At 35.4% G+C, this 23749-nt stretch overlaps 2 protein-coding genes across 2 annotated transcripts in view; one reads left to right on the top strand and one right to left on the bottom strand.

The window, feature by feature from the left end:
- Nucleotides 1–57: 57 nt before the first annotated feature.
- On the bottom strand, nucleotides 58–2315 carry crn (pre-mRNA splicing factor crn). Its single transcript, XM_066296586.1, has one exon. The coding sequence runs from the start codon at nucleotides 2217–2219 to the stop codon at nucleotides 201–203; it is 2019 nt and encodes a 672-aa protein (XP_066152683.1). The 5' UTR covers nucleotides 2220–2315; the 3' UTR covers nucleotides 58–200.
- Nucleotides 2316–6963: 4648 nt separating this feature from the next.
- Nucleotides 6964–23749, top strand: part of LOC136346990 (guanine nucleotide exchange factor for Rab-3A-like) — a 34339-nt gene continuing 17553 nt past the window's right edge. Inside the window, exons 1-4 of the mRNA XM_066296589.1 lie at nucleotides 6964–7530; nucleotides 16519–16770; nucleotides 16875–17049; nucleotides 19857–19976. Coding sequence (XP_066152686.1) covers nucleotides 16529–16770; nucleotides 16875–17049; nucleotides 19857–19976 — 537 coding nt within the window. The 5' untranslated portion in view covers nucleotides 6964–7530; nucleotides 16519–16528. The remainder of the gene's footprint in view (nucleotides 7531–16518; nucleotides 16771–16874; nucleotides 17050–19856; nucleotides 19977–23749) is intronic.

Here is a 23749-nt window from a genome sequence, read left to right as displayed (position 1 = left end):
AAAAAATAAAAACCGCATAACGTTAGCTTCCTTAATCTAAAGGCCAAATTGCTGTGATCTTAGTAATTTTAATATTAAACTAATTTACATAGAAATACTGAATTTACTAGCGCTTTATTTGAACGTTTCTATGGAAATTAGCTCGCATTATTTATTAAAGTGAATCAAATCAAGACATAATACATAAAATGTAAACACTACTAGTTTTCTTCTGTAGTTTCCACATTTTTCTTCCAACTCTTCGCTGCTGCAAGTAATTTTAAGTTCGGACCATTGGACTCATCTTCTGGGAATATATAGTCAAATACTTCTTCCCAACCCTGTTCTCTTCCCTCTTCATCCATTACCTTTTGCCTTTTTTTAATACGTTTTGGCATCTTAGCACTGATTTTGGTTTGCGACGTTTCGTCTCCATGTGTATTTTCGAATTCCCTCCAGTTTTCAAATAGCAAAACTCTGTTCTCTTTATCAGGTGAATTTTTGAGGCTATCATTGCCTCGCTCAAAAATTCTCCTAGCTAATCGAATATTCATTCCATCTTCAGATTCTTGATTTAGTTCAAATTTTGCATATGAGAGCCACACTTTTACGTGATTGGTTCTTTCTAACAATCTCTCATAAAGCTGTCTCGCATTTTCAGTCTCATCTTGAGATATTTCCAAGTCAATATATGATTTCCACAGAAGTTCGGGCATATCTAATCTTGGTTGGTTAATAGCTAACTCAAATATTGCACGGGCTCTGTCTATGTCACCTAAAAGAGTTTCTAGCTCTGCAAACTTCATCCACGTAACACAATTTTCAGGTCCGAACTCTAGAAATTTCTCATAAAGCTTTCGGCATCTGTCAAATTCACGTAGCTGAATTTCAATATCTATATAGCCTCTAAACAATTTATCTCTGGGACACATCCCAATACCCATTCCTAGGACCTTTCGGGCTGCAGCCAAGTTTTTTTGCCTGATTTCAAATTTAGCAAACAACAGCCATATTTTTGAAAAAGTAAATACTTTATGTGGAAGCAATTCCAGACATGTTTTATATATCTGTCGGGTCCTTTCATAGTCTTGAGCCTCAAGCTCTTCGAAGAATGCATAATTAATCCACAGGTAAATGTATCTTCTCCAAAAGTCTTTATTTTTTGAAGGTGGAACATTGGCAATGGCTCTTTCATAAGTTTCCCGCACTGCATCTATATCGTCTTGACCTTCTACCAGACGAATATAATCAAACCAGGCATCATAATTTGTAGGATTTTCTGCGATTTCTTGTTCATATTGGAATTTCCGTTTTGAAACAATAACTTCCTCTATTCCAGTTCGATCGCCAAACTTCTTTTCATGAATTGTGTAGGCTTTGTATAAATCTTTGGTTTCATCTTTAGGAATGTGGCTCAAAGCATACTTATAAATGACCCTAGCCCTATCATGTTCTTTTTGATTCTCCTCAAACTTGGCAAATGAGATATAAAGTTTCTGGTCCATGTGATCATCTCCAAAGAACTGTACTGCCCTCTCAAATATCTGCCTTGCAGAATGAATAAAACCATGGTTTTCTTCAAAACGAGCATATTTAATCCAATGCTTGACCTGAGGGTGAGTTATAACAAATCTTTCATATATTCTTCTTGCCTGGTCAATTTCCTTATATCTCAGCTCAAAGTTGATATATGTTTGCCAGGCTTGCTCATCTGGCTGCCATTCCATCCAACGTTCAAAAACCGCACGTGCCCCAGGAATATTCTCCAACATTTCTTCCATATAAGTGTACTTATACCAAAACTGATTGACTCTGGGAAGGATTGTAACAGCTCGATCCCAAAGATTCCGTGCGTGATTCACTTGCCGACTTCTCATCTCCATTTCCGTATATTTTAGCCAAATGGTGATGTTTCTGTGGTCCACATCCAAAGCTCGCTCCCATATTGACCTAGCCCTTTGAATTTCTTTCTGAGATTCCTCCCACTGAGCATACTTTATCCAATTGGAAATAACTGTTCTGTTCTTTCGGATATTGTCCTCAAACTGTTTACGTCTTCTTAGCTGGTAGTCTGCTAATTCGGCTGGGTCCGAAATTTTTTGCTTAGGTGGCGGAGGCAAGATTTCTAAGTCTCTTTCTTTGGCCTCCCGTAAAAGTTGCTCAGCAGTTATTTGAATTTCGGCGGGTGCCTTATTTTTCACTTTTGCCACTTTCGGCATTTTTTGAGCTTTTCCTTCCATTATAAATTAATTAATATTTGTTTGAAAGTCACAATAACAGAAAGTTTCGATGAAAGTGTAAATATCTTTTCAACTTAACCTAACTTTTAACAAATGGACTTTAAAAGTGACGCGAACCGTTGAGCCTCTTCTGACAGTCTTCAATCAGACAAGTTCGCATGTTCCATTGACGAACTCACGAATCCTACACTAAGTGTAAGTTGAATCTACTTTGCTCTTTACTAACATGTGCATGCAATTTGTATATTTATGAAAGGGAACTTCCTGGCGGCTGATGATTTTTGAGCATTTTTTAAACACAACGACTCATATTTTCTTTTTAATTGAATGGCGTGTCCAATTCTAAGAATGTTTTATGTAGCACCACTTGTAGCTATACCTGGTAATTTCTAAAATGTTGGAATACAAAAAGATTTATTTGGGTCCTATTATTTTATATAGCATATCTCCAAATTAAAGGTACTTTGTAAGGTGTTTCATTACGCCTAACTTTGATTATGGGAGAGATAGTGCTAAACAGTGACCATCGAGGACTTGAACTCTTTAGCTTTGTTCTTTAAAGTTGTATAAAAAATAGAGTATGCCAAAATAATTCTATTTCCAAAACAATGTCTCAATCACGGAATAAGTACTGGGATAAGAATCATTCGGCCTGAAGTGGCGTCCGACGTTGAACGAGAGTATTTCGATAGCTTAGGACAATTCAGAGTTATGAGCGGTTTTTACATTTCTACTTACTGAAATGGTCATAGTAAGCTTGGGTTGAAATACATAGAGCGATTTATTAAAAACTCAAAAATTTCCAAAAACATACAATTTTTTATTTTTTGGGAGTCGCTTTTTAACTTATAAATGGATGTGTTAGTACTCACTCTCTCATCCTCACGCACTTTAACTTAAAAAAATTATATCGACATACCTCTCTTGTAACACATTATTGGATAACTAAAATCTATCTGAAAACAACTCTGTATGCATTTTTGGTTTTTGAATGTGTTTTTTTTTAAATCATCTTTTAAGATTGCCATGTCTTACCAAATTACTTAATTTCATTTGAGTAAATGGAATTAAAAAAAAATTGAACGTGAGGTTAAAATAGGGAAATTTTATTGATTATTCGCACAAATGTTCAAATTAACCACCGTCCTGGTCAAATTTAAGACATAAAGAAAAATAAAATTGTACAATTTTGTACAATTCCATCGGTTAATGATAAGATATAGCGGTTTAAAGAGTGATTTTGAAAAAAAAAACTCAAAAAGCAAAAATGCATACAGAATTGTTTTTAGGAAGATTTTTTAAAGTTTCTTTACGTTGAGGAACGTGGGAGTGAGAGAGCGAGTAAAAATACGTTCATTTATGAGTCAAAAGGTGCTCCCCCCCCCCCCCAAAAAAAATAAATAAAGGTTTACGTCTCATAAATAATTATTAATTATAAGTTGTCTGGCGACCAACCATTCTATGATATTATCAACTCTATGATACTCCATCTGTTTTAGTGAAAACTACGTGTAATTAAATATCTTACAACACAAGAAATACTTTTAATCTGAACATACATGATGAAGGGATGTGATTTAAATGTTTAAATCATTTTACACTTAAATATTTAAAAAATTATCAAGTTTAATCATCAGATATACGACAAATAAGAACATTGATTAATGTATTTAGTATATACGTGACATTTTTTTATTAACTTGTTTTGAATTGTCTTGTATGATTTGAAATAGTCTAAAAAGGTGCAGAAAACGAAAACTGAATTTACGTACTCCAGAAGTGTTAATAAAATGGCGTTATTTCGAAGATTTTTTATATATTTCATAACAAGTAACAATCTTGTATAGGCCTCTTATATGTTCTAAGAACACGTTTCAACAGATATATGCATGTATATACAGTGGCTCAAAGTGAAAATAATACACCTGCGTTGAAACCACTAGTTATTCGTACATTTTCGTTTATTTAACAATAAACTAGGGTACAAACATTTAAAAATATCATGCTGCATCTGTTCTGTATCATCCATAATTAAAAACAAAAAAATCTTGCAAAGGAAGGAAAAAATTAAGTTCTATTTGTTTTCAACACGAATTGAAAAGTTAAAATGATACAGGTGAACTTTATGTTAATACAATATTTATGAATGTAAAAAAATGTTAAAAAATGCAAAGAATAAATAATCCTCGTTGACTTTCATTGATAATTGTTAGAATGTGGTTCAAAATCAATATGGGAAGAGATACCAATGTGAGAGAACGTGAGGTAGTAATTAGTTATCATAAAAAAGGCAAGTATATTAGGGCAATCACCGCTATTCTACAAACAAGTACTGAAACAATACGACACATTATACAATAATTTAAGAGTGAGAGAACCTTAAAAAATAAGATAAGAAAAAGTTTTTTTAATAATGCTGATGAACGGTGGATTTTGCGATATATAAAAACAAATCCCTGAAGAGGTGCCACCAAGCTAGTTATAGAAGTTGAAAAGCATTAGTCAGTCAATCCAGAAACTGTAAGAATAATTTTGCAAAAATATCAATCACATGGTCGAGTAATTAGAAAAAAGCTGTTGATTAGTGTGAAGAATCAGGAGATCAGAGTACAGTTTGCCCAAGAGCATTTGGATAAAGGATATGAGTTTTGGAAAAGGGCTTTATTTACAAATGAAAGTAAATTCAATCTCTTTGGATCGGATGGTCGTGGTTTTGCCTGGAGGAAACCTGGTAAAATGTTAAAGAAAGCAAATTTAAAATCTACCTTTAAACAGGGAAGAAGAAGTTTGATGATTTGAGACTGTACGTCCAGTACTGGGACAGAAAAGCTGCATTTCATCGACGGCATTATGGACAGGCATGTTTATTTAGACATATTACGGTAAAATTTACCACCCAGCGTAGAAAAACTGAACATTTCGAACGATTTTGTGTTCTACAAGGAGAACGGTCCCCCGCATAGCGCCCAAATTGTGAAAGAGTTGCTTTTGTGCAAGTGTCCTCATGTAATAAAAATCTCATCGCAATCACCCGTCATTAATGTTATATAAAAGCTTTGCGCTAAATTGGAAGCGGAAATTAGGAAACATGAGATTTCCAATAAAAACCAATTAAAACGTGTTCTTCTCGAAGAATTGGAGAAAATTTCCCCTAATTTCATTAAAAAGTTGGTGGAATCGACCCTAAATCGTCTTTGCGAAGTTATCTTAGCTAAGGGACTATCAATTAAATATTAATTTATTACAAAAACGATTAATAAAGAAGTATATCATTTTAATTTTGAGATTCGTTTTGAAAGCAAATAAAATTAAATTTTTTTCCTTACTTTGTAAGAATTATTTTATTTGTTTTTAATTGTGAATATTATAGAACAGATTTAGCATAATATTTTAAAAAATTTGTATTCTAGTTTATTGTTGAGGAAGTGAAAATTTATTAATAAATAGTGATTTCAGCACAGGTGTATCATTTTCAGTTTAGGCCGCTGTATGTGTTTACATGTATTCAGTTCCTACGTCCAATGAATCGAAATATCGAGTAAATTTGATATTACGTTACCGAAAATGTCCGAAAAAACCTAAAAATTGGAGAGTTTGTGCTTTTATTGCTTCAGCGCTATTTGACAATAAAACCCAAAAGCACAAGCACATTTGCACGTTGGCAAATTTGAAAACGTCATCGTATAGCCGAGAAACAGTGGCTATGAAAATATTCTTGAGGTTTTGAGCTTTTTTTGTAGAAACAAAGTTTAAAAAAATAAAAACGAAATCTCAAATTTTTAGTTTATTTTCGAATATCTTCAAAGTACTTCGAAAGCTCAAGTTTGAAAACGGCACTTGGCCAAGCGCTAAATGGACAATTTTGCTTTTATTTAAATTTTTTCGCATCTTGACCAGTTTCCCAGGTCCCAATGACGAGGGCCGAATTTGAAACGTCCCATGTATAACAGTGTAATGTAATGTAACGATGTAACGCCATATGTGTAAGATATCTTTTACTTCCCCGATTTCAGCAAATTACAAATAGCTTACCAACCGAAAAGTGCATGGTTACTGACTGGTAGTCCCTTTAAATCCCTTTAAGTTTCATTTGACACCATTCCACAAAAGCGCGATTTTATCAAAAATTACAAGGATTTCGACAAATTTTAAAGCGGAGTAAAAGTTTTAGAATTAAGTTCGTTATGAAACGATATCGTCCGTTTCTTAGTTATATTATAAACAAATAAATCAGAATTCTTTTATTACATATTATTACCTTAACCCTAACCCAATCCTCATTGAGCAACTATGGATCTTACATTTCTATGAATCAGAGATGTCGATAAGAATAAAACGCACTCTAAATTTGCTTGCGTTGTGATGGCGCATCACGGAAATATGCAATTTTTAAGAAATTTGCAGCCCACCTCCGAAGATCAATATCTCCTCAACGATCAACAGGAGAACAATCGATAGATCGTTAAGTTTTGAGATTCCCTCCTCGCCATTTCTCTGTGTCGCTTCCGCTACAACTCACCCCGTATAATTGACGTAGGGAGAGGAGCGAAAGGACTTCTATTTTAGATGATTTTAATTTCCCCCTTCTCGTTGAGCCCTTCGTTATTCGTCCCTGCTGAGGCGCTTGTTGGGCCATCATCGTGCCGATCATGCGTCTGGGAAGTTTCGATCGGCAAAGGCTTGGCCAAAGCTCAGCGACTGGTAATCCCTACATCAACCAACTCTCTCTAGTCTTGCGGTGTATCGCAGATAGGGCTGCGTCGAACATCTTAACAACTATCTGTGATAGCGTCGGTGTTCGAGACTTTCATTAATAACATCGTCGTCGTCGTCGTCGTCGTCGTCGTCGTCATCATCATCATCATCATCATAATCATCATCAAAAATTCTGCTAATATATAGCGGCAAAGCGCAGTGTCAGGTAGCGTCCCGCCACTCGATAGACGGGAGCGTAAATTTAAATTTGTGACAATGCGAATAGATTTGTGAGTGTATTTGTGACGTTAGTATTACTTAGTATACCTGCTGCGAGACGGTCGATCGTGCTTGGTACAAGTTCCCTGCAGCCTGATCACATGTGATATGTTGATTAGTATAGTACCTACCGTGAGATTCTAGCTGGGTGCTGCAGGATGCCGTTCTGCTTGCTGGGCCAGTGGAATTCCAACGCGCAAAGGTCGATGTCTTTAGTTGTTTAATTTTGAGTCGCAGAAGGAATTTTGCGAAAATTCCGCTGGTGTAGATATTATAGGAGCGACATATTGTAACATCAACGCGTGAATTTGTTTGGAAACAATAGCTGTCCCCATTGGTAAGAACACCATTGTTATTACATATACACTCTTGGCTTGCCGTAATTTATACCTCTTTTTACTGCTTATCATCCACGTTCGCTATCCTTTGTTACAGATCTGTGAGATTTATTTTTTCTTGTACCTAATCAAGTGGAATTTAGGTGGGCTGTATAATAATAAGCTATTCACTCGCTAACAAATGGTTTAAAAGTAAGCTCGCTCCCACACTGATGTAAGCATAATTGATGCGAGAATCTCCGTTAAAAACCATTTAAATACAATACAATGTTAAATATTTCCGTGCAATTTCGTTCGTACCATTGCGTACCAGGCCGACCTTTACCATTCTGTTATGCGTTCAATGTTCAAAATGCGCCTGGCTGGATAAGAGAGCTTTTATCTTAAGATACACAAATTCATGTTTCCACACAAAGCTTCGTGTTGATAACTTTTCGCCGTTATTTAGTTTTCTACACAGACACAATGATGATTAACATTATACCGCCATTTTTTTTTATTTTTATTTTTTTATTATTATTTTTTTTTTTTAACGAAGCGCTCGCTCGTAGTGAAGTTAGGCGCCCTACGAGGTCGTGGTAAAATTGCTTTACCGCACAGATTTGCAAGATTGGATTGGCGCGTTGCAGTACAGGCATCGCAAAATTGGTTTATCGTACGCGAAACAGACGGGGTTAGTGTCAAAAACATCTATGGGCAATCACGCCGCCGTAACTGAACATGTGCGATAACAGTATATTATGGTATCGAGATTTTGGTAACACAGCACATTGGTGCACGGGCGCAACTTTACCAAACGAGGAGCGAGGCAACGAATGAGCTAACGACGGCAATGAAACGAATACACTGTATACAGGGTGTCCTCGAATTACGTGGCCAAAATAATACCGCAGATTGTTTGAGTGAAAATAAGTCGATTTAACTAAACTTTCCTCAGTCCAAAAGTTGATAATTATGGAGCTACAGGGTGTTAAAGTTGAAAAAAAAATCGCATTTTCTTTAATATCTTTCGATTTCTTTGAGTTAATTTCACGAAATTTCATATTTGAGGGTGTTTTAGGATACGAAATTCAAATTTATTAACGATTTAGTTGTTTCTTCTAGGGGGCGCCACAAGCGACCATTAGGACACATTTAAATCTCTGTAACTTTTTCGTGCCACGGTGTATATTATTTTGGTATTTAAAAACCTTTTTCCCTACCTTTTATACTTGGAAAAAGGTATACTTTATTGACCTCGTTAGAAGCAACGGTTTTGGAGAAAAATGCATCTAAGCCTGATGATGCATGCAAATTACCTTAAAATTATTTTCCGTTAAAAAAATTAAGTTTTTCAAAAATAATTATTAGTAAAGGTATAACAATAAGTTTTCAAAATCAGATATTATTAAATAGAAAACAAAAATAATAATTAACAAAGAAACAACAAGCGAGAATAACACTTACTAATTAATTAAATTAACTTATGTAAATTACAGGAACAAGAAGCGAAACTGACAAGAAAAACTGACATTTGAGAAACAAATTCAAGTGTTAAAATGTCAATTAAAAACATAGCCAACTGAGTTATTTACTTAAAAGCGCCAACGCAAATATGCAGCGCATTAGAATTATGCGTTTTTCTCCAAAACCGTTGCATCTAGCGACGTCAATAAAGTATACCTTTTCTAAGTATAAAAGGTAGGGAAAAAGGTTTTTAAATACCAAAATAATATACACCGTGGCACGAAAAAGTTACAGAGGTTTAAATGTGTCCTAATGGTCGCTTGTGGCGCCCCCTAGAAGAAACAACTAAATCGTTAATAAATTTGAATTTCGTATCCTAAAACACCCTCAAATATGAAATTTCGTGAAATTAACTCAAAGAAATCGAAAGATATTAAAGAAAATGTGATTTTTTTTTCAACTTTAACACCCTGTAGCTCCATAATTATCAACTTTAGGACTGAGGGAAGTTTAGTTAAATCGACTTATTTTCGCTCAAACAATCTGCGGTATTATTTTGGCCACGTAATTCGAGGACACCCTGTATATCATTTTTTCCATTGAAATTGATCAATGGTTGCAATGAAAACACAAAAATGATTTTTCTACTTCTTTACCAGTAAATTACAAATGACCCAAAATATTTGTGTTATTCAGCCGTGAACATTGATGTAACAAAGGCATTTTTATTTCACGGTAATATTTTGTTGAACTTACAGCATACAACACGAAGTCACCATAAATGCTCTCATAAGAACAGTATGTCACTGTGCTACAACAATACCGAGACAACTTAAAACTCGTGTTATTTTTGTTTAAATTTTTAATTTTAGTGAATTTATTGAAGATAATTTCTTTATCTGGGTTTCACATTTAATTTTCTGTAATTTCCCGTCCTTTATTAATCAAGATGTTGCACGATTATATCCATAGCATAAAGTGTCTACTTTTTTAAAGTGAGATTTTGCAAGATGCTTATATATAAGTTTATGAAAAGTACACATTATTAAAAGTTGCCTTAGAATTTACCTTAACTTGTGTTAATTAAATGGCATACAGGGTGTCTGTTTTTACAAGTCAATTTTGGGGGTGTCGGTAACGAAAAAAATACAAGTTCGGTTAAATTGGAGCGAAGTTACGAGTCCAAGTATAAGCCATTTTAGAGTGAAAAGAAACATCGGTGATTTTCGGAAGTGTTCGGAGAAAACAGAAATTTTTGGGATAACTTTTTCATTTTTGTCTGTTTATTAGGTAATATTGTTCTAAATGATTGAAATTTCAACATTGCAACTTTTCCCCTCCTACAACGCGGCGGTGCCATACTCAAAATCCGAAGTTTTGATTTTCGACAGCCATCATCAGCTTTGTTTTTCCGTTTTGGCGCCATCTTGGATTTGCACATTGTCAAATTCAGCTTTTCTCTGATCACGACGATGCATCACATGTTAAGACTCAGTCTTATAGCTTAGTATACACAGGAACAAACCAAAATTGGGGATGCTGGAAGTTGGAACCGAATTAGCTGTATGCTCTCGTCTGTTACTTATTCTTAGCCTAATGAATTCGACTCGCTCACCAGAAAAATGCACTAGCGAGAGTTGGCATTTTTCCCTATTCGGTACATTACCTAACAAAAAAGGAAGGAAAGGGGGTCAAGGCGTCCATGTTTAGGGCATTGTTGCTAAATTGAATCAAGCAGAAATGAAATTTCCACACACCGGCAAGAATTTATTTTAATGAATACTTATGTTAACGAGTTGTGGAAAATGAAAGAAACGAAAACGAGTCCTATAAAAAAACATAGGCCAAAAGCAATTGACCTGCCGAAGGTTCTTCAAAGACCAAAAACTAAACTACTTTCTAAAAAGTACCAGCAGAACCTTTTTAAGCCCTTTCGCCAGAAAAACCCTCAAACTGACGTGATTTACTACAGATTTGCCAGATGAGCTGGCATGTGGCCCTTATTCTAGCAAGGTCGCCTAAAATTCTTAGGGCACAAGTAACAGACAAAAACAAAGCATTCAAAATATGAGCAGTGTCGTACCATAATTTCAACAGGCATGAAAAAAAATCGATGTTTTGAATAATATGAATAGACAGCTCTTTTTTTCTGAAAATTTGACAGGAATAAATTTAGATGACTGAAAAATCAATAGGTCTGATAGGTACTACAATTGCACAAAGTAGAAGCGAGTAGTGAAGTCCATTCGAACAAATAGGGTTTACCAAGTACAATAAAACAGTTCGACGCACAATGTGCTCAGGTTAAAATATTCTAGTGGATTTGCTGCTTAACATGCTCGAACGCATCTTTACCGCACTTGTTACGGTGCGTGTTGATTTGAGCATTTTACGCGGAACGGACCTGTGGCGCCGCCTACCAAACGAACTAGGCCAAATTTCGGCATTTGCACCCGTTACTTGAATTATCTTGTTCATCGGAACCATAGATGATGTAAAGGATGTGGGAGTGGTACTTAACAGTCTTTTGTGACACATTCCATAATAAAGAAAAAAACGTGCTCCGGACGCCTGTTTTTGCAACACAAAAATCGACGTTCTCGAATGTTATGTACGAGGGGCAAACGTTTTCAAAATTTTGACGCGGATGAGTTTAGATGGTTTTGAAAAGTTAATGTGGTTGATGGATCCTACGATTGCAAAAACGTATCTAACGCACATAAGCGCAAACAACGAAGTCCCGTTTTAGGGGAGCAGAGTTCACCGACAACGTTCGGTTAAAGTTTGGTGTATTTAATTCAGGTTTTGAGCTAACGTGGACTAAATTGTTCTAATATGGCAGGCGCGACTTAAACTGGCATTCGAAGGAAAAATAATTTTTTCCCGAAAATGCCACTTTCTGCATTCGATATTCATGTTCACCATCCATAGCTGTTGCACCGGCTTTTGCAGAAAAACTATTTCGCCGGTTTTTCCCCGAACGGTAACGCTTTTTTGTGATGTACTAATATCCGCAATTTTCAGTTTTTGATCGGCGCGATTCAGTACGTTTCGATTTCAAAAATGAATTATCGGACCTAACTATTGATATCAACTAAACGTTTTAAATAAAATTTTTGGATATGTACAGAATTGTTCTTGATATTTTGAGTCCACATAGAGCTTATTATTAAATACTATGGAGGTGACTTTGAGTCCCGAATTGGTGCTCGTTGCTTATATACACGGGCGACTAAAAGTGCTAGATAAATCCATTTAAAATTGAAGGAAATATTTTCCTTGAAAACGCTGGAACACGTCAAATATCGTTTTTGCTTCTGCATTTTTTGACGTAATACATATGCAGGGTGTTCGTTTTACGCACTCAACCATGGACATCTCGGTTATTTGAAGAGATGCGAGGTCGGTGAAATTAGGGCAAAGTCACGCATTTTCGAGCTTCATAAATGCCGTTTGAAGAATTACGAAATTTCGATTACTTCCGGAAATATCCGGAAAAATACGAGATTTCGAAAAAAATGTTCTGGACTCATTCGAAGAGATAATTGAAAATGGCTGGCGCGTTTTCGTAGTCACTTCTTCTCCTCGACAAGACGACAGTGTCAAATTTGAAATCCGACGTTTCGATTTTCCGGAACCATCATCAACTTATATTTTCTTACGAGCGCCGTCTTGGATCTCCACATTTTTGGATTCGGCTTCTTTTTCCGATAACGATGATGCATCACGTGTTAAGATTCGGACTTGCCGTTCAATACAAATATCACAAATCCTGTTGTTGCAAAGAGTGGCATCTTACAAAGCTCCAAAATGCGCGCTTTTACCGACCTCGTATCTCTTCAAATAACCGAGATCCCCATGGTCGAGCTATGGGACAGCCTGTATACACAAGGTGACCCGTGTCGTATATAAATGTACTTTTTCATTTTTTTCTCACGGAACCCCACATACATTATGACGCTTTTGAATTCTTTCAGGAATCCTGAACAGATTCTATGCAGCAAACCCATGTCTAAAAACAATTTTCGAGGAAAGTAAATATTAGTATAATAATAAATAATAGTATGAGACTACTGTAGTTCAGTGTATTAAAATTTCGAACTGTGCTCCGTTGACTTCGTGACAGTGGGCAAGCGGCATTTGAAATTCCTCAAGAACTTTCCTTATCATTTGAGGTGTGTGTCGAGCGTCGTTAAGCAGTTTGATCTTTCAACTGTTTTGCATTGTTGAGCTGATTCAAATACACCCCATGATTCAGATAACCTTATGAAAAAAATCCATAGGGATGAGATCGGGCCGTCTAGCGGGCCATTCTAATTGCCCTCTTCGTCCAATCGATGAAAAGAAATTATATTTGTATGTGAAATATGTTCAGAATGTCTCAAAGAACTCAAGAAGGTGATGACGTACAGGGGGCTCCAACAAGAGAAAATTTTAAATTACATTTATCTATTGCAGGAGTAATATACATGTGAACTGCGTCAGAAAATGCACAACTAAAAACAATTTTTATGATGAATGTTTTTCTTCGATTTTTAACAAATTTATGTAGGACCCTGGTCCTTTCTGTATAAATTTGTATGTAAATACGAGTGGGCATACAAAAATATCTTAAGCACTCCCGATACTAATGAAATACACGTGGGTTTTTCACTTCTACCAGAATTGCTTTAATCTGACTAGATCAAGGCGCTGCTGAGTGGACTTTCTACTGTTACATATACATTTACTGGTACTATATTACAGCGTATACTTTTCCTCATTGTTAATTTAAATTCTTAAAAGTGCAATGATTTTAACTCTTATCTTGAATATTAGAGTTATGCGAAAATACCTGTGAGCGCCTATTACTTGGCCAGTAATTACCCTGCCCAATTAAAAAGAAAAACAATAGTACCGGCGCACATGTACATAACAATAAACAATAGACTAATAATTATTGATTATTCATTTGAACGTCAAAGGTAAAATGGAAAGTCATGTTTATTCGATTTGCAATCGGTGCTCAACGTTTAAAAAATATCCCAATAATTAAACTACATTGTAATTCGTAGTCGCACATAATTATTAATAGACGATGACGAATTTTTACCACTCGGAGGAATTCCTGTGGAAATACTTTCCCCTCTTTCTTTAATCACTCGTGCAAGTTCGGGTCAATGTTACTTTCCATTCTCTTTCCGTTGGAAGGTTTGATGAAACGAGAGAATGAGAGAAACCTTTTAAACGAGAAATGAAATTAAACTGATATCTAAGGGATTTTCCTGTGACGTCTACACCTAAACATATGAATAAATTTTATATTTAGATTGGGAACGTCGTATGTTACACGCACCAGATTTCTATGTGCGCCCATGGCGTCTCCTGTAAAATCAAACCCCTGTTAAATTCTTCTAAGAGTAACTTTCTAAAATAAGAGATTTTCCTGTTCATTTAACGCCTTTTCGATATGCTCGTTTCCAAGTTGGTAAGTAGGATGTTTTCCACGTTATTTTGTCAAATTGCCTCGAAACAGGTTGCGTACCGAGAGGGTCCCGAAATGAAGTGGCTAAAATTAAACGCGAAATCTTAATTCGCCGAATAAGCTCTCTAATGTACCCTCATAGCACGCCCATGTACGTCACTATTTTTTGGGCAATACACTTGGCATGTCTAGATTTTAGTATCAATTATAGAAATATGGTGCAAATACGGCGAGGAGGAACGTTCCTATCCGACTTAAAAATTGAAAAAGCAGCACCCTGTATGTATAACAATAATTTTACAGTCGTGTCAATGTAAGGATGATGTCGTGAAATGTGCAGTGTGTCCCATATCTGAGATCCATCATCGTGATTTCAGGAACCGTATGGGGAACGGCTTCGTTTCAACGGGCGCAAAGTTGTGAGTTTAGGTAAAATTTCAATTTTTAAAAATTTCGAAATTCCGAAAACTTCCGGAAATATTCGGGACAACAAAGAATTGCTACGATTGCCGGTCGGGAGAGACAAGATCCAGTTATGCAAAAAACGGAAAAGGCATTTCTGTCTCCGTTCAAAGATGGAGAAATACATATTTGATAAATAATAAAATATACAGGGTGTCCCACAAGTGTTTCATTATATTTCAGTGGGTAATAGTACATTGAAAAATAATATGACTCCCTATATAAACCATATTCCAATAATGCTTCATTAAGAAGATACAGGGTGTTAAACTTAAAACACACCTGGAATATTTCAACGTAGCAGAGTATCAATGAACAGGCGAGCTCAATTATGTATTGAACAAAATGGCCACCAATTTGAACAATTTCTATAATGTTATAGCAAATAAATAATATTTAAAACAAACTTAATATTATTAAAACCATTTAGAGAATATCGTGCATATAGACGGTATTCAATTTTTTACTGGCAAACGATACGTCGGACGAAAAAGAGTCAAGTGAGCGTTTTTCTTCTAAATGAAATTAAACTTCTAAAAATAATTTTTATTTTGATAAAAAGCAGTGGCGCACCATGTTTTTCTTTAAAAATGTGCTGAGAGGTGTCCGTACGCACGTCACTGGTGCAACGAAAAATAGCCCTTTTGCATAAATAAATGCGTCTACATTAACTCTCAAAACATGCCAAATTTCACTTACATATCTCAAACGGTTTTGAATATATCAATAAAAGTTAGATTTTCTAAGTAAAGTTTAACACCCTGTATCTTCTTAATGAAGCATTATTGGAATATGGTTTATATAGGGAGTCATATTATTTTTCAATGTACTATTACCCACTGAAATATAATGAAACACTTGTGGGACACCCTGTATATTTGACATATATTTGATAAAAAATTCCTTTGCAACTATGAAAAAAATACTTCGTATGAAAAGTGATTTACACGGTCGCACTAGAAGTAAAAAAGCGCTTTCGAAACGTTTTCTAAAAAGAAAAAATTTGAGAATGACAGATTTGCAGACAATTTGATTCGAATAACACCTGTAGGTCTGAAACGGTGATAAACGGCATAACACAGTTTTCGCTGTTAGGTATGTCGTAAAAATCGCTGATTCATTTTGCGTCACCCTGTAGGTATGTCTTGAAATAATTTGAAATTGCACAATGTCTAATTATTGGAGATTTAACAGAAGTCCCAGTTCTCGTAGTCGATAGGCATCGTCCAGACACAAGACTACTAACCGTTTGTGCACAATTCTGATTTAACTTATCTTCCAAAATAGAAAACCGCAAATCTCATGCCTGTAAAAGGCATTATACCGTTTAGTTCGAGATTTAGGCGTTTTTATCGTATCTAGATAGATGATGATTTCGCATTTCTCTCTAATAAACGATTACGTCGTTTTTTTAACACTTATCCGGTAATTAAATACCTAAATGTAAATGTAAAAGTAGTTTCCTTAAAAGCATTTAATTGTATTAAATCCCAGGAGGAAGTAATAATTAGTAACTCCATAAAGAATGTAGTTAATTACTACGCCACATTTTTTTTTAGTTAATTAAAACGGCTGCCTGTTAAAGGAGCTTCTTTGTAAATGGTCTTTGTTGCAGCTTAAGAAAAATGTCAACTAGTACGACCACTAAAAAGGTACACAACCATAAGCGAGTTGGTTCGACTGGTACCACCGGAGAAGACTCATATTCTTCAGACGACGACGATAATTTAGAACCAGATAACCCCGACGTTACTATCAGGGATCACGTTACTAGACAACTGTTTAACGACAGGCCGGAATATGGATATTCCGCTATTAGCACCATTTCGGACAAAGTTAGGTGTATTAATGTCACCAACAGAAATAGGTGAATGAAACACTGATCAAAGTCCTGACCGAAGTCAAGGTTTCAGTCAGACTTCAATGGAAATTACTACCTCAATAAACACTGAAATAAAACTCAAATTGTAGTTCGGACAGCTCCATGTGTAGCGATTTGGATATGGAAAAATGTGATTTGGACGTCTTAACTTCGTTCGATTTAAAAGACGACAGCGACAGCAAAAGTGCCACAAGCAGCGGGGACCAAGTTGACTGGTCTTCCTCAGTGGTGTCCTGCAAAGATCAGCTGGTGTTAGATTTGCAGGTAAAAATGGGTTTGGCACTACTAATGTTGCACGTGTATAATACCTATACCACGTCTAACAAAATACGCCTTGAAATACTCGCTAATATTTATTCCCAATATTCGATACGCGTTCAAATATTTGTTAATTATTATGAGCAAGTTAATGGATGATGAGAAATTGGTGTTTGAACAGAAAATCTTGCGTAAAACGCCTATAGCTTTAAGCAGTATAGACGGATTGCAAGTTGCAGTTTTTCGAGCCTTTTAATATGCCATTTCCAAGATTGCGAAATAATTTTTATTATTTATATTATAAATTGCATAGCAGTTACATATATTTAAAAAATTACTATTTATAATGATTATAAAAGAATTGACACTGTTCTCCTTCGCACCAGAGGAGCATGCGCTTTTGATTTTATATAGGTTTTTGAATAATCATATTTTTTCAAAAATTTGTCATGTTATATTTTTATTACAATTAAACTATATTATTTTAATAGAGAAATTGTATAAAATAATAATTTATAATAAAGATGCAGAACGATCTGTTTTACGTGTAGATGCGGTGCACTAAGCAAGTACTTACTTTTCCATGACGTCACTTCTTTGAATGTTCTCGTTTTAAATGGTTCTATTCAGTTTCTGTAAATCGAGCTCAATCCTAAGACATTTCGGACTAACCAGGCTTTGGTAAGTTCAGATAAATCTTACTTCATATTCGTCACTGGGGTCCAAAAGGAAACTCTGAATTTGGGGATGGATCGTTAATTTTCAATATTTAAATTTTAAGAGACCCGGCGATGTATTATGTGCGAACACATTTATCGCGTGTAAAATTAAATTATAAAACATTTTAAGTGGTCAGGATGCAAAACTTAGAAACGGTTTTGTCGATAAATCATCCCATAAGAAAGTTAATTTAATGTGCAGAGATGGAGAATGAGATCTCGCATCTACGCCATATACGCCGCAGGTGATGAATTTATTTATAATTTAATTTTAATTGGATCTATGACAGTCCTATCATTATCATTAATGCGACTCCGCAAGAACAAAGAGACGAGCGCTTGCGTAGAGACCTTGACTCCGGAATCCCTAATTAACGGAATGCTGGAGAGCACGGCGAAATGGTACCGCTGTAGCGAAGCCACCTGCGCGGTAGTTACGGAAAAGGGGTGGACGGAACGAGCCGCACAAGATGATTAAATATTCTCCTTTTCGCAACGGGACGGCACAAAACATAAGAGAAACAAAAAAATCCACAACAAAGCTCCAGGAAAAAAAAACATTTAGAGGAACAAAACAAAAGGGAAATTGACAACTGGACGCAAGAGGACAACCAGCTAATCAAAATTGCACATGTTTCTTGGACTCCGATGCTTTGTCCCTCAGGACCAGTCTCGGACCGTTGCTGGTTGGGTCAAGAGAAATTTTAAGTGAGTAGGCGCGTCGGTTAATCCCTCACACTGCTCGGTCACCAAAACGTCCGACGAAAAGAAGACGAAATATTTTTCTCGTGCAGCAAAAATACCGCACGGCTCTAAACTGTCCCTCTCTTCTTTATGAGCTTTTCAACGAATTATTATTCTCTCAAAATTTATAGGCAGCATGAAATAACATTAAAAAAAATATTACGTTTGATTTTTTTTGTTAATGTTGCTTACGTCACCGGTAGCGTAAAATAGCCGATTAAAAAAAAAAATTAAACATAGGTCGAGTGACGCCTCAAATCAAAGCTCTTTTAAAGTCATATTCGATGGTGTATTGCGGAGCAAAATTGATGGATTCGTTTTGAAAAAAAAACAGGTATAAATTTGGTAAAATATGCAACAAAAAATGTATTAAATAATACGTAAACAATGGAAAAACTTGTTTGTTGATAGGAATTTGATTTGTTTTTAATTTTGCGCTCAGAAGCAGTATGTGACTATTTTTATTTATCTTTTTGTACTTTTTTTTGATAACCAAAGACTGTGAACACAAAATCGAAAACAAAACAATTTCCCATCAACAAACGAGTTTTTCCATTGTTTACGTACTATTTAATTCATTTTGTATTGCATATTTTACCAAATTTATACCTGTTTTTTTTTAACTAATCCATCAATTTTGCTTCGCAATACACCATTAAATATAGCTTTAAAAGACCTTTGATTTGAGGTGTCACTTGACCTGTGTTTAATTTTTTTTTATCGGCTATTTTATGTTACCGGTGACGCAAGCAAGACTTAAAGAAATAAAGAAAGTACTTTTTTGTTCTATTTAGAGTTTATTCTCAATTTTTTAAATATAATAATTTGTTAAAAAGTTAATAGGGAGCGGACAATTTAGAACCGCACGATATATATGTATATTATTAATGCAATTATTTTAAGTGTACACTAACTATTAGCTCAACATAAAACGGGCATCCTGCTTAACGATCAAGCAGCGAATCTTATTATAAAGCCTTTTACGTCCTTGCACAGGAACTGCAAGAGTATAAGTAATTATTTTTTTAAATGTATTTTTATGTTGAAAAACTATGACATTTCATAATAAATATCTCAAAACTTGAGAACAATTTGGTAAAAGGCATATTAAAAGACCTAAAAATATCGCAACCGATTACAATCTATAATTTTTCTTCGCAAGTCTTGCATTGCGAAGGTAGCACATTACATTTGGGACACCGTGTCCGATTAGAATGAGCCTTTCCCTTGGGATTAAAGATGTAACGAATCCCACTAAAAAGCTGACAAGTGGGATCTCGTTTGATTATTACCTAATTAATCTTAATTGGTTGGTCTCATGTAATTTGAGAGGGATGAAATTTTCTGTAGGACGAATTGAAGCAAGCCAGCAAACAACTTATAATCAAGGACGAGGAATTAGCAAGGGCAAATAGGATCAAACAAGACGTGGAGGCCGAACTCGAAGACCTGACAGCCAGCTTATTTCAGGTAATATGAAATATGTAACGCAAACCGTACATTAACGGGTATTCTAAATTACTTACATAAAGTTGCAAGTTTTTGTGTTAAGGTTAACAACCTTGGCTATGCCATTATTATACTAACGGATGCATTTAGATGTGACTGATTAATCCATGAAGGAACATGTGTATGTAGGAATTTTGCTTTAAGCCGTGAAGGTTTCTAAGCTTCAGTATTTAAACACAGGCATAATTGACAAATTGAAAGAGAAACCGTACAGGATCTGTTAGTCGGTTTATCATTTCATGCTTTCTGCGACAAATGAATTGTTTCGGTTTCACCTGGTACGAACAGTCACCGCGATATCGTCGTCTTGTCTCGTTTACTTACCATACGATCAATAACCCATAAGAAATGGATTGTTTATTAAGAAATCGTTATATTAATAATTAAGTATGCAGTATCTTACACGGTTGTATACATTGTGTAACGATATTATTATTATTATTATTATTATTATTGTTGTTGTTGCCACCTTGGTTTTGGCAATCGTTGATGTGGATTTTGTAAACCTACTTATTAGTCTTTTTCATTTCAACACAGTCATGTGGCCAATTCTTAAAAAAAAAATTTGGCGACCAATCTGTGGCACTTAGCCTTCGTAATAAGTAAAAAACTCAAAACGAAGTACTACAAAATTCAACGTGCTCTATCCAGTTTTTAAATCGATAAAATTTCTTTCCTAATTCTCTCGAAACTTTTCCAATTATGTACATGTTTTCATGCCACATTTGATTTTTGAACCCCTCAATTAACGATGTCAAACCGGGAGTTCTTGCTGACCATTCGAACGCGCCGTTTCTTCTAATAGATTTTCCCGAGCACCGCAATGCACTCGTCAAAAACATCACCCTGTTGATTTCGAATTGGCTTTAGACGCCTGTTGATACGCGCTGGAAGTTGGAAACGAATGGAAAATAAGTGGAAGTGTGAATCCCAAATTTACACTTAATATGTACATGAGGAATGGGACAAGCTGCAGAGAGAAATGGAACAAAATCGGAAACTTTTCCATCTTCTGTGTGTTAATATTTGATTTTTAAATAACGTTTTCCTGTAAAGTTCGCTATTTTGCGATTTTATCTCGCCGTTGCAAGGACGCATATTGAAACTGAAACATTTAAAAGAAATAACAATAAAAATACGTTTTTTTTATATTAACGATCGCTGACTTTGCACTACATGGGTGAATTACCAGTGAACACGTTTAAATTTTAACGGTTAATTCAATATGTTGTTTCGTTAAGCATTTATATATATGTACGTATTCATCCATATATCTACAACTATTTATTTTTAAAAAACGACTTCGCTCCATTCAAAACTAACCACCTTCGCAATTGATATCATTTAGCTTTGCTATGTACAGTGTGATCCATTTGGTTTGGGGTCAGTCCGTAAAAAGTTTATTGATGGTGCGATTTAACCCGGATTTTTTTTTTAATTATAGAGCTTGATAAATTGCACATTTTCAGCAAAAATGGCCTGGTTGACATAAAATTTAAGGCCTACTGTGACAATTACTAGGAGCGAAATTTTAATAAATCATATTAGCGATTTTTTTAGAAAAAATCCGCGCACGCCACTGGATTGACCACTCTTCAAAACGGGCTTGTACAAAACTTTAATGAAAAATTTTGTGTAATAACGATTTCGTAGAAGAATTAAAAACGCACACTGGGTACTTACTTACATCTTATACTTTCTCTGGGTATATTAAGGTCCGAACTAGCCATTCTAACACTATTTCGGCGATTGTTGTTAGAATATTGCCAAATTTGGTTGTTATTTGAAGAAAGAGTCCATGGCGTCCATTTTGCCTCGTTACTTCGACTTACCGGTCTATCTGGATGTCTGACTCTGTTGATTTCTGCATTCTGCCGCAGCTTCTGCTGCCGAGCGCGCGTTGCCGCCGACAAGACGAACAATTTCTGTTTCTTCTCTTACACTTAAATTATCCATAATTGCAAAGATTAATAATTGAATTTGTATTAAGTACAAATGAGTTCGAATATCGTTGTTGACGTTTGTTGCGTTTGATTGACAGTTAAACACTTCACTTGTTCTCCACAACCGACTGTGAATTTTTGAAAATAAATAACTACCGAGGGTGCACTTTTAATTCTTTTACAAAATCGTTATTATTCAAAATTTTTCATTAAAATTTTGTACAGGCCCTTTTTGAGGGGTGGCCAAACCAGTGGCGGGCACGGATTTTTTCCTAAAAAATCACAAATATGATTTATTAAAATTTCACTCCTAGAAACTGTCACAGTAGGCCTTGAATTTCATGTCAACCCGGCCATTTTTGCTGAAAATGTGCAGTTTATCAAGGTCTATAACTAAAAAAAACGGGCTAAATCGCATAATCAATAGACTTTCCACAGACTGGCCCCAAACCAAATGGTTCACACTGTATATGTAAGTTTTCATAAACAAAGTGATACGGGGCTGCTCACCAATTCGTTTAACAATGTAAAAAACCACGTCTCATAGAGATAGTGTTATAAATTATCCTTAGGCATATGCATTGTGTCACAGACACCTGTTAATGCCCCATTGTTCTTTAGAAATGAACTAAACTTGTATTAGTTAAAATAGATCGTACGACGCAGTAGATAAAGAGCATCGGTTTATCATCTCGTTTAATATATGTCGGGGCAACATTAGGAATATTCTCCATCATTGATAATTTTGATGTTTTATTAAATCAATTGATATTAAGGCAAGGCTAACGAATTCACTACTACTCGACCTCAACCTTTCCCTTCTTTTTAATTACTGCCTTCTTCACAGTTCCCATTCCCCGTGGTCCTCTTAACTCAAGGGAATGGTACCTGTTCGTCCTGGTTTTCCCACGGACCGAAACTTCACGCATGGCCCTTAATTGCGTCGGTAATAGTGACCTCGTTCGACAGTGCTTTATCTCCACGATAAACCTGTCAACCTGCTCTTCGGTTTATTGCTAACTCAAATTTTACATTTTTAAACTTAAGAACTAATAAATCTCCGACATATACATATATGGAAGTGTGAAGAGAATAATTAAGGGATGCACTCGGGGTGACGTATCGTATAGGGGAGCATTCGATTTTCAATTTTGGCGTAGCATAGAAGTGTTGCTTAGATTTGTGTTTTTCTAATCTCGTTCCGAGCAATAAAACTGTAACATGTGCATATGTATGAAGTATTATTACTTTCACTTCTCCTTTCTCATAAAACTGAAATTAAAGTGCTTGTTTGCTGAAACATACTTTAATACTTTTATTGGCATTCCAGCAATAAATGTCCACACATTTTCGGTCTTTTAACGGTTTCAGTTCAACTATTATTTATATTAACGGGAATAATAATAAATTACCATGGAAGTGTTGAGAGAATCGGCTTCAAAGTTAGGAAGCTGCGTTCCCCTTTTGATAAACAAGTAATACGTCTGCTACGAGGGTGAATCAAATATTAATCGGAAATTCTCTCGTGTGGCTGGTAGAGTATCGAGAGGAAGCTCGTGCGTCTAGGGGTGGTAGGTAGGGACATCACAAGACCATGTCCACTCTACTTAGTCTCCGAAGTTTCTAGTAGGCATCACCATTACTGAGCACGAAGTATACCTTCAGGTTGCGCAACGCATTGTTTTAGAATTTTTCACGTGTGGAGGTGCAAAACCAGCGGAAATCCTTCAAATATTTATAGCATAGTTTTGAGAGACCTGTGTAAAGAAAACTCAAGTGTACGAATGGCAT

The sequence above is a fragment of the Euwallacea fornicatus genome, chromosome 25 (genome assembly GCF_040115645.1).
Source record: "Euwallacea fornicatus isolate EFF26 chromosome 25, ASM4011564v1, whole genome shotgun sequence".
Classification (NCBI taxonomy): Eukaryota; Metazoa; Arthropoda; class Insecta; order Coleoptera; family Curculionidae; genus Euwallacea; species Euwallacea fornicatus.
This window is presented reverse-complemented; position numbering and strand designations above follow the sequence as displayed.

Coding starts and splice junctions, on each gene's coding strand:
- crn (XM_066296586.1), bottom strand. CDS start 2,219: ATGGAAGGAAAAGCTCAAAAAATGCCGAAAGTGGCAAAAGTGAAAAAT.